This window comes from Antechinus flavipes, chromosome 2 (genome assembly GCF_016432865.1).
Source record: "Antechinus flavipes isolate AdamAnt ecotype Samford, QLD, Australia chromosome 2, AdamAnt_v2, whole genome shotgun sequence".
NCBI classification, from domain to species: domain Eukaryota; kingdom Metazoa; phylum Chordata; class Mammalia; order Dasyuromorphia; family Dasyuridae; genus Antechinus; species Antechinus flavipes.
The window spans coordinates 505260076-505272525 of NC_067399.1; the positions used below are offsets into that span (position 1 = coordinate 505260076).

The 12450-nt window shown below is 37.0% G+C and overlaps 1 protein-coding gene across 1 annotated transcript in view; it reads left to right on the top strand.

Moving 5' to 3' along the window:
* Positions 1-15: 15 nt before the first annotated feature.
* ADAMTS13 (ADAM metallopeptidase with thrombospondin type 1 motif 13) overlaps positions 16-12450 on the top strand; it is a 47813-nt gene continuing 35378 nt past the window's right edge. The window contains exons 1-4 of the mRNA XM_051973774.1: positions 16-153; positions 10136-10190; positions 10514-10680; positions 12246-12387. Coding sequence (XP_051829734.1) covers positions 16-153; positions 10136-10190; positions 10514-10680; positions 12246-12387 — 502 coding nt within the window. The remainder of the gene's footprint in view (positions 154-10135; positions 10191-10513; positions 10681-12245; positions 12388-12450) is intronic.

Here is a 12450-nt window from a genome sequence, read left to right on the forward strand (position 1 = left end):
GCGTGCACACATCACATGCTGCCAGGCAGCAGCTCCGAAAAGGGCCCCCCACCAGAACTGCTCGTCCTCCTTGAACACCCCGTTTACCACCCCTCCCCCATACCTGTCACTTGTGGCTCCGAGAAGCTGTCGCACGTGCAGAGACACCCCAAGGTAGACGAAACCAGATTGAGAGTAACCAACAGGCCTCAAACCGGCCAAACACTTCCAGAATGGGGGAATGAGAACAGTTTATTCCCACGGGCCATGAGGTTGGCTGAAGGGTTGTTGCCACTGGTCTTGATTTTTGTCCTGCTGCTGGAGAATCTGGAAGAGAAACTTACTGCAACTCTCCTTCTCTTAAATCCGGTGGTCTGTGATTCAAGACGTCCGCCAATTACGTCAAAAAAATGAAGGACCACCAACAACAATATTCATGTACATATTTAAGTATTGTATTTCTATATTGGTTTTGTTTGTGCAAAAACTTTAAGGTAATGTATACAATTATATATAGTCATATAAAAAGGCTCTGAATCACTCTTGATTAGAGAACTGCAAACTAAAAAACGATTCTGAGGCGCCATCTCAGATTGGCTAAGATAACAGGAAAAGATAATGATAAATGTTGGATAGGGTGTGGGAAAAGCACTGATCTAGCACTTGGTGTAAATGTTATTTCGTTTTATACTGACAAAAAACTTGGCAGGTAAGTGTTGTGATTATCTCTGTTTTGCAAATGAGAAAACTGGCTGACTGAGGATAAATGACTAGCCTTGGGTGGCGGAGTGGCTGAGTCCAGATTTGAAGTCACATATTCCTGCCTCTAGTTTTAGCTGCTTCTAAATGACCGATCAAACCAGAACCAATGTAGTCATTACTACAGGATCCAACAAGCACACTGTAATGCAGGGACTTCCAAACTTTTTTTGAATCCCTATCAGCAAAAAATTTGATAGTGCACTTCTAATATATATGTGTGCATGCATATTTATATTTATCAATTACATATACTTGTAGAAGTTGTATCTATACTGAACTAATGTGAACATTATAAAACATAAAAATAAGCATTAAAATGTTTAGATTATTTAAAATGTTATCTGATACAAAATCTATTTTTGCCCTCACTTAAATTGTTAATATTTTTAGTAGAAGTAATATAATTGAATGTTTCATTATTTTTTTAAAATCTTGGCTTAACACTATGATGCAGAAATTCCAAGAGCTGGCCTTTCCTTTTCTTTCCATCCCTATTGCTAGCTCTACTGCTCTCTCTCCATTTTTATTGGGGGAATCAAAACAAAACCCCAAACCCTTTTAACAAATAAGCATAGTTAAAAAAAGATGAATTCAGACAATGGCCATTTCTTCCCCCAAAAAATCATGTCTGTTAACTCTTTTACGTCTATCAGGATTTGTATAAAATGCTTCATCATAGGTCCTGTTGGATACGTACCGTATATACTCGAGTATAAGCCGAGTTTGGGCAGAAAATCCCCTCCTCAGCTTATACTCGAGTCCCTAGATAAAACATGTGTAAATATCCCTTTGAATGCCCCCCTGCTGAGTAGTATACGACTGTGATACTACAGGGCCGGCCGTTGCTCTGGTGATGTGGCTGTTCCTGTAGTATCACAGTCGGTAACCGGATTGTATCCTAATGCTGGCAACCGCTCTACATACTTATACCGGCACCCGCTCTCCTCCTCTGGGGCACCGGTGCGCTACCTAAATCTACTGATATAATAAGTTTTCCCAGATTTTGGGGTTAAAATTAGGGGCCTTTGCTTATATTCGGGTCGGCTTATACTCGAGTATATACGGTAGTTGGTTGGTCATTGCACTTACAGAGATTTTAAATCATCGGTGTTATTTTTGTTTATAATGCTGTTGTCATATAAATTATTTTTCTGGTTACTTTACTCAGATTTAGTTCATACTATTCAATGTTTCTGATAAAGGTCTCATTTCTTTCTTACTTTTTAAAAATAAAACTTTTTATTTTCAAAACATATGTGTAGATAGTTTTCAACATTCACCCTTGCAAAACCTTTTGTTCAAATTTTTTTTCTCCCTCTCATACCCCTATTCCCTCCCCTAGGAGGCAAGTAGTCCAATATATGTTAAATATGTGCAATAGTTCATACATATTTCCACAATTATACTACACAAGAAAAATCAGATCAAAAAGGAAAAAAAAAAAAAAGAGAACAAAAAGAAAATGCAAGCGAACAATAACAAAAAAAGTGAAAATGCTATGTTGTGATCTAAACTCAGTCCCTATAGTCCTCTCTCTGGATACAGATGACTCCATCAAAAGTCTATTGGAATTGGCCTGAATCAACTCATTGTTGAAAAGAGCTACGTTTGTTAAGAGTTGATCATCATGTTATCTTGTGGCTGTGTACCACTAACTACAATGTTGTCTTGATTCTGCCCACTTCACTTAGAATCAGTTCATGTAAGTCTTTCTAGTCCTTTCTGAAATCGAACTGTTGATCGTTTTTATAGAATAATAATATTCTGTAACATTCATAAACCATAACTTATTTAGCCATTCTTTAACTGATAGGCATCCACTCAGTTTCCAGTTTCTTACCATATAAAAAGGGCTGCTACAAACATTTTTGCATATGCAGATCCATTTCCTTTTTTTTTTTTTTTTTTTTTTTATGATCTCTTTGGGATACAAAAAAAGCCTCATTTAAAAAAAAAAACAAAAAACAAAAAACAACTTTTTTTTGACAGAACCCATGCCAGGGTAATTTTTTACAGCATTATCCCTTGCATTCACTTCTGTTCCGATTTTTCCCCTCCCTCCCTTCACCCTCTCCCCCAGATGACAAGCAGTCCTTTACATGTTGAATAGGTTACAGTATATCCTAGATACAATATATGTGTGCAGAACCGAACAGTTCTCTTATTGCACAGGGAGAATTGGATTCAGAAGGTATAAATAACCTGGGAAGAAAAACAAAAATGCAAGCAGTTTATATTCATTTCCCAGTGTTCTTTCTTTGGGTGTAGCTGCTTCTTGCCATCCTTGATAATTGAAACTGAATTAGCTCTCTTTATCGAAGAGATCCACTTCCATCAGAATACATCCTCAAACAGTATCGTTGTTGAGGTATATAATGATCTCCTGGTTCTGCTCATTTCACTTAGCATCAGTTCATGTAAGTCTCGCCAGTCCTCTCTGTAGTCATCCTGCTGGTCATTCCTTACAGAACATTCATATATCACAATTTACTCAACCATTCTCCAATTGATGGGCATCCATTCATTTTCCAGTTTCTAGCCACTACAAAAAGGGCTGCCACAAACATTTTGGCACATACAGGTCCCTTTCCCTTCTTTAGTATCTCTTTGGGGTATAAGCCCAGTAGAAACACTGCTGTATCAAAGGGTGTGCACAGTTTGATAACTTTTTGAGCATAGTTCCAAATTGCTCTCCAGAATGGCTGGATGTGTTCACCTTTCCATCAACAATGCATTATCTTTCCCTGTCATTCTAGCCAATCTGACAGGTGTGTAGTGGTATCTCAGAGTTGTCTTAATCTGCATTTCTCTGATTAATAATGATTTGGAGCATATTTTCATGTGTCTATAAATAGTTTCAATTTCTTCATCTGAAAATTGTCTGTTCATATTCTTTGACCATTTATCAATTGGGGAATGACATGTATTCTTATAAATTTGACTCTATAATCTTTAGAAATGAGGCTTTTTTTAAATTTAATTTTTATTTAATAATTACTTTATATTGACACTCGTTTCTGTTCCGATTTTTTCCCCCTCCCTCCCTCCACCCCCTCCCCTAGATGGCAGTCCTTTATGTGTTGGATATGTTGCAGTATATCCTAGATACAATATATGTTTGCAGAACCGAACAGTTCTCTTGTTGCATAGGGAGAATTGGATTCAGAAGGTATAAATAACCCGGGAAGAAAAACAAAAATGCAGATAGTTCACATTTGTTTCCCAGTGTTCTTTCTTTGGGTGTAGCTGCTTTTGTCCGTCATTTATCAATTGAAACTCAGGTCTCTTTGTCAAAGAAATCCACTTCCATCAAAATATGTCCTCATACAATATCGTTGTCGAAGTGTATAATGATCTCCTGGTTCTGCTCATTTCACTTAGCATCAGATCATGTAAGTCTCGCCAGTCCTCTCTGTATTCATCCTGCTGGTCATTTCTTACAGAACAATAATATTCCATAACATTCATATACCACAATTTACCCAGCCATTCTCCAATTGATGGGCATCCATTCATTTTCCAGTTTCTAGCCACTACAAACAGGGCTGCTACAAACATTTTGGCACATACAGGTCCCTTTCCCTTCTTTAGTATTTCTTTGGGATATAAGCCCAATAGAAACACTGCTGGATCAAAGGGTATGCACAATTTGATAATTTTTGGGGCATAATTCCAGATTGCTCTCCAGAATGGTTGGATTCGTTCACAACTCCACCAACAATGCATTAGTGTCCCAGTTTTCCCGCATCCCCTCCAACATTCATCATTATTTTTTCCCGTCATCTTAGCCAATCTGACAGGTGTGTAGTGGTATCTCAGAGTTGTCTTAATTTGCAAGAAATGAGGCTTTTTTTCCAAAATATATAGCGAATTGACTCTAATTTATAAGAAATCAAACCATTCTCCAATTGATAAATGGTAAAATGCTATCTGTAGGCATATGAAAAAAATGCTGTAAATCACTATTGATAAAGAGAAATGCAAATTAAAAACAGTTCTGAGGCACCATCTCACACCTCTCAGATTGGCTAAGATAACAAGAAAAGATAATGGTAAATGTTGGAGGGGATGTGGGAAAACTGGGACACTAATGCATTGTTGGTGGAGTTGTGAACTGATCCGACCATTCTGGAGAAAAACCTGGAACTCCGACCAAAGGGCTATAGAACTGTGCATACCCTTTGATCTAGCAATGTCATTACTAGGTCTGTATCCCAAAGAGATCTTAAAGGAGGGGAAAGGACTCACCTATGCAAAATTGTTTGCAGCAGCCCTTTTTATGGTGGCGAGGAACTGGAAACTGAATAGATGCCTATCAATTGGGGAATGACTGAATAAGTTATTGTTTATGAAAATAATAGAATATTATTCTATATGAAATAATGAACAGGCTGGTTTCAGAAAAGCCTAGAAAGACTTACATGAATTAATGTTGAGTGAAGTGAGCACAACCAGGAGAACATTGTTTACAGTTACAGCAAGATTGTGTGATGATCAACTATAAGACTTAGGTCTTCTCAGCAATATGTGATGCAAGATAATTTCAATAAACAGGATAGAAAATGCTATCCACATCCAAACCAACAACTATGGAGACTAAATGCAGTGTGAAGCATATTGTTTTTACCTTTTTTTGTTTGCTTACTTTTTTCTCTCTCTTGGTTTTTTCCTTTTGTTCTGATTGTTCTTTCACAACATAACTAAAATGAAAATATGTTTAAAAAATGATTGTACATGTATAACTTACATCAGATTGCTGTCTTGGGGAGGGGAGAGGTAAGGGAAGGAGGGAGAAAAAAATTTGGAACTTAAAATCTTATAAAAATGAATGTTGAAAACTATCTTTAATTATACATGTTTAACATATATTGGATTACCTGAGGTCTAGTGGGAGGGAGGAAAGAGGAAGAAAAATTTGGAACATAAGATTTTGTAAGGGTGATGGTTGAAAACTATCTGCATATATTTTGAAAATAAAGTTATACCACTGGGAAACGAATGTGAACTATCTGCATTTTTGTTTTTCTTCCCGGGTTATTTATACCTTCTGAATCCAATTCTCCTGTGCAACAAGAGAACTGTTCGGTTCTGCAAACATATATTGTATCTAGGATATACTGCAACATATCCAACATATATAGGACTGCTTGCCATCTAGGGGAGGGGGTGGAGGGAGGGAGGGGAAAAATCGGAACAGAAATGAGTGCAAGGGATAATGTTGTAAAAAAATTACCCTGGCATGGATTCTGTCAATATAAAGTAATTATTAAATAAAAATTAAAAAAAAAGAAAGTTAGACATTTTTTAAAAAGATAGAGGAAAAAAGAAAACTATTTTTAAATGTAATTGGAAAAATAAGATACTATTAAAAAAGGAATTTTCTTAAATGGAGACAGTCATGTGACTGAATTTAGAACTCTTCATAGAAAATAAATTCACTAATGTCTTATAGAAAAGAAACAAGTAGCCCTTGTGGGCTATTATATTTTCCTCAGTATAACAGGTTATTTTATCATAAATGGTTGAAAATCCTCTAAAGATTCATTAAAAGTTCATTTTTTCCCTGTAGGGTTATATATCTCTAAATTATTCTTAGTTGTATTCCTACATCTTTTTGCCCTTTGGAATATTGTATTCCAAATCTTTCATTTATAGTAGAAGCAGATGGGTCTTGTGTGATTCTGATTGGTTCCTAGGCTTAGCACAGTTACCTAGAACATAGTAAGAGCTTAATAAATGACTGTTTTATGCCTATTGCCTTAGCATTTGAACCATTATAGATCCTTGCAGCATTTTTTCTTTGACATAGGAGTTCTGGATTTTGGCTATAACATTGCGGAGACTTTTTTTTTTCAGGAGGTCTTTACTTTGGCTTCTAATTCTAATAGAACTGGTCAGTATTCCTTTATATTTCCTTTGGGGAGATCTCCAGTGCTACAATAATTTTTTTTATACTGATGGTGTCTTCTTATTCATCTCTCTACCTTTCAAGATTTTGTGCCAGGACCAGATTCTATCCCCATTTTTGGAGTGATTAGCTTTGGTTGGTCTCTCCCCAAGTCATCTGTGTTCCTATGTGTTCGTCTCTCTTAGATCTTTGAAGTTCAGAGTGCTGGAACTTTAGATCTCTCTAAGGACATCTCAGGACAACATGTTAGAAATTTTGGAGACCCTGGGCATCTGCTTTGTCTCATATTGAACATATATGTGCCACACTGGTCACTCCTATTCCCAGAGCTTCTGAGACTTTATGACTATAATTCATGGGGATTCCTCACTTTTTTGAGGCTTCCTGATGGAACTTTCCACTCTTGCTCTTTCTAGACAGATCTCCAAAATCTGTACAGATCTTTGATTGCCCTGAGAGACTACCTTTCACTTGCCTGCTCTGGCACTGGTGATGGCTTTGCTGATAGCCCCTTTCATTACTGTCTGTGGACTTCTGGCTGAATTTTTATGCAGTTCTGGGATGGAAGAAATTGCTTACTGTAGTTTTTCATGGGATTTAAAAAAAATCATTATTTGTTCTGGTGCAAATTTCAGGGATTTTTTTTTGCCGAATATGTATGTGGGAGCTAATTGGTTTGCTTCTGTTCAAAAAGCTATTTTCATCGTAATCTACTGGTATATAAAGATTTTTGTTGAAATCAGCAAGTACGTTTCTGACGTCTTTGATGTTAGTTTGTTGCAAACTAATTAGAAGATACTGTATTTTTTTTTAAATTTTAAACAGATGGGATAAAAAACCCACTGTAACTCTTCATTTTGAAGATTTTAAAAAACAAGAAAATTCAGTTTCCAAGTTTTAGAAGAAAAGAAAATTTTCATGGTGACACAATTCTTATTTGTTTAAATAAAAATGTAAATGGAAATTCCAATTGGCTTTTTTCTTTGTACCCCTATGTATTATCTTCTATATCCATAAGACACATATGCTTTACTTTGGAGATCACTGGAATAAAACAAAATTCTGATTTGATCAAGTACTAAACAGATTAAGGATGAAGACTCTTTCCTGAGTTTTTGTTTTGTTTTGTTTTAAATACTAAAAGAGAAGGATTAGGTGCCATTCATTGACTGAAGTTTCCAAGCACATTCTTCACACTTCACTCTTTCAAAGCAAGCAACCATGATTGCCTAAAACTTTGGGAAAATGCCAAAACTATGGAATCAAATCCAATAACAATAGTAAAAAGTATTGCACATAGGGAAATCATGTGACCCGCAGAAACAAATTTACATACTGAACTGAGAGTTCAGCCAAACTTTCATCCCTTCTGTTCCTTGACAGAAAAATCAGAGAGCTGAATCTTTTTGCTGTTAGAAATGGCTTCTTCTCTAACTTCTCCCTCTTCCTTTGGTTGTTGTATAATATGAACTATCTCAGACCTCTTAACCTTGCAAGTCTCCTAAAGAGTAAACATTGCATAATAGCTCCCTCCCAGCCATTGCTGTCACATTTGACATTGACCAGATTTCCCTCTTAGGATCTCCATTCCCCTAACAATTTGCATAGCTGTTTTAAATTCTAAATTTGCCTTTTGCCTGGACTGGATTTTGAGAATTGCAGAGGGAAGACTTGAACAAAGTGTGAGCTACCTTTTCTATGACCATGATCTGCACATGGGTGATCTTTGTTTCTGCTTTGTTCCTTCTGGGATCTTTCCAGCTTCCAGATTTCCAGCAGGTGAGTCTGATTCCTGGAAATACTAATATTCAGATAATTATAGTCCTTGAAAATCTGATGATATGGGTTGAAACTGAGCTATTAAATAAAGGAAATTTGGAGATGGCTTGGGTTCAGAAAATATAGATTCCATTCTGGACTCTAATGATTGCTAGATATATAATTTACCAACAAATCTCTTAAACTTTCTGAGCCTCATTGACTTCATCTGTAAAATGGGGATACTAGCTGTAGGGCCTGCTTTAGGACTATTGTGAGGCTCAAATGAGATAATGTTTGTACAATACTTTATAAGCTTTACAACAGTACACAAAATTTAGCCATTATTCTTTTTTGACTGACATCAAGTTGTATGAAATAAAATAAAGTCAGAACTCAGAAATGCAGGGGACTAAAGCCAGTTCATTGCAGAGGGAGTATCGTCATTATTATAATCATTGCTTTTCATCTAGTCAAAGGTGAAAAATATATTTACTAAAATCTAAGTACTTCTTTCTCCCCCTTTCTCTTTCAGAGATTTCTGATAGCTTTGGATCCAGAAAATTTTTTCTTTTATTTTGGTGCTGTTTCCACTCTAGAAGGTATTATTCTGTGGTATCTTTTTAGTAAGGGTAACATTACTATTTTTATCTTCCTTGATAATTATTTGAGTCAAAATAATTTGACTTTCTCTTTTATACCCTTCACTTTAGGTTAAGTCACATTTCAAGGATATTTCTCTTGGAAGTGTGTATGAAGGGGGAAGCAACTTCTATACCATGGCCCAATTATCTTCCTGTTAATTAAATGCTTGCTGACAAATATATTTTTTTACTGACAAATATATAGAAACATGATCTGAAGAGTTTCCAGGACAGAGCTAGGGATCTGACTGCAAACTTCTTTATGTAAAATAATCTTTTTAGATATCTCAGAACAAATTGCTGCTAACTAGTTTGGGCAAGTACCCTCCTTTTTCTAAGTTTCTCTCTCTCATCTATAAAAAGAGGTAATTAGAATACATATTTTCTAAAAACCCCTTTAACTTTAAAATTTTGTGATTTTCAGGATTATTTCTATTTATAGAAACTTAGAGTTTATTTTTTTGTGTGTGTGGGAAATGGAAAGAAACAGCATCGTCTCAATTTCTTTTCCTTTTTTTTTTTTTTTTTTTTTTTTTAGTCAAAGAGATTTAATTAGTACAATGTCTTCTCACCCTCACATATCAATATTTTTCTGCCTGATAATTTGGAATATAGAAGGATGACACATTTTCTTATTGTATGGAGTCCTTTGCTAGGAATAGGGAATTAGGGGACTTTCTACTACTGAAAACGGACTCACTTGCGACTTGTAGTCTTGTCCCATACTAGGTTTATTTGATTACAGTCTGTATTACTCATTTTCTCATTGTATGGAGTCTCTTGTTAGAAACTATGATATGGTAGAAAGTCCCCTACTGGACTTTCTACTAGTGAAATGGAGTCCCTTGTGACTAGCAGCCTTTCGATTACAGCCTGCAGACATGTATTCAGCACCTACCCAGTTCAAGGTTGAAAAGGTATATTGTGGCATAATAACCAGAGCCCTGGGTTTGGAGTCAGCAAGACCTTGTTCAAATCTGGCTCCTGAGGCTTTCTGGCTCATTATCCCTCAGTCTTTGCGTGCCTCAGAGCTTGTGTGCCCACTAAGTCTTAGGTGGTTTTGTCCTGGGTGAATCTGCACTAGGACTCTGCATTGCTGACTGAAGCACAGATCTTTGGGGTATTGGTGGCTATGCCAGGTACTGTTAGGTACTGGGGATACAGAGACAAAGAGGGAGAAACTCTGCCCTCAAGGGGTGAGGGAAAATACATAGAGAAATATAATATTAGTTTGAGGAGAAAGAACTAAATTGAGACTATGCCAAAGGTACAGCCTATTTGTTCATGGCTTGTGGGGATGGTAATTTTAAAGATGTAGGTCTTTAGAGACCTCCTCCTGCTAAATGCATTCACCAAGGGAATTCAGTTTTGCCCGTTTCCCTGATTGACAAGAATTGCAAAAATGCTGGGCTGGGATTTCCTCAATCCTACTGTTTGAGTACTACCATCTTGTTTCTTCCAGCCTTCGAGTTTGATATATTTCAGCTCAGCTGCCTTTGTGAAGACCGCCAGATCTCCAGGCCGCACTGCAAGTCCCAGCGCTGCTCTTTCCAGGCCCTGGGAGAACCCTATGCCTTCCATTTCCCTGAAGAGCTCAGCCTCCTGATCCCATCCTTTACTAGCCAGCGGGTGATAAACTCCTCTCTCTGGGAACTGAAACAATATCCAGACAACTGCTTTACTGGAGGAAGGGTCCTATTGCCCCCTCGGGCTGCTGCTAAAATTACTTACTGTGCAGGGCAGTTGGTGAGTGAATGCTAGGATTATTATCTTATTAGCATTTGCCAGTATGCAGGTGGAATAGATTGGGGGGCAGGGGAGGATGTTGAAGATGAACCTAGTATGACAGCAACTAGAACACTAAGTGGAAGAATGAGAAGAAGCATTTTGTGAAAAAGCATGCAATTACTTTCTCTCAACTCCGTTATTGAATATCTTAAAATGCTTCCAGTTCCTAAACTGGGGAATCTAGCGGCCAAAAGAGCCAGTCTCTTAGGTTCATAAATTTAGAATCAAAAGAGATCCTCTGGTCCATCTTGTCCAACTCCCTCATTTTATAGATGAAGAAATAAGGGTCTGCAAAAGTGTTCTTTTCACTACACCATGCTGTGCCTCTGTGAGGTTTGGTGACAGTAGCCAAATTACTTTCCCCATCTGGGATTCTGTTTTCTTTTCTCTAAAATGAGGGATTTAGGTGCTTATAATTTTGGTGATACTTTTCCAACTCAGAGATTCTGTGATTCTGCTAACAGTTCTGTGATGATTTCAGGGATATGTACCCACATGCTACGAGTTTCTTCCTACTCTTTAACAGCAATGATCTAATAAAGGATTTCATCCTTTATTTTATTATTTTTTCTTATAAATTATACTTATTATTATTCTTATTATTATCCTGGGGGGCTTCCACACTAATCTCCTAAAGCCTAAATACTGTTGGCTTCAAAGAGTGATTAGGCAAGGTTCTGAGGAACTGCATTTGGGATGGGATTGTTGTCCCAAGTGTAATCTGATTAAGTTTAGCAGCATGGGGTTTGGTCCCTGTATGGGCCAGCTAGCATGTTAGGAATAGAAACTGGAATCCCTAGCCACCTTGCAAATATGAATTTATGTTCACGAGGAAAGAGAAAGAAAGGGCAGATGAATGAGCATAAATCCCCATTTAATGCTAGGTATGTGGCTCAGGGAAGATCTTGTACAGGTAGTGGAATCTCTGTTGCAGTTATCTGGGATAATTCTGTGACAAAGGGTGGAATGAAGGTCAGGGAAAAAAGACTCAAAGTTTGGATATAATTTAGTGAAAAACTCTTATTGTTATATTCCTTTGTTATCCAATAAGCTCTCTTCCCTACAGCTACCACATAATTTATAGAAAGGAAAAAGAAACAAAATAGCCACTACGAAGTGCAAACTTTTGCTAAGCACAAGGTACGCATAGATAGCAGAATATGCAATTTGCAAATGTTGATTTGTAATATTTTACAACCTAGTTCATCACTATAAGGACTCTGGTGAGGAAGGAAACATAATGAAAGTTTTTGCAACCAGAAGTGGGAGGGAGGAAATCTAAGTAGTGAATTTGTTCCATCTACACTAACAGAGAATAATTTTTAAATGAAGTCATGTCTCATGAGAGGAAAGATAAAGGTTCATTCTTTCTTTGCTTCCACATTCTTTTTTCTTCTTTTTATCAGCAAGGAGAGGTCATTGTGAGGGGTGAGCAGCTTTACATTCAACCTCTGAAGAGAGAGCACTGGAGCTTGGTACCAGATTACAGTCATACCAACCCCCACCTTATTCACAAGACCACCCAGAAGGCATCAGGGGCCCTGCAAGGTACCATCCTTTTTCCTCAGATAGAACAACAGATAGGAAAATCATATGGCAAAGAAATGGCCT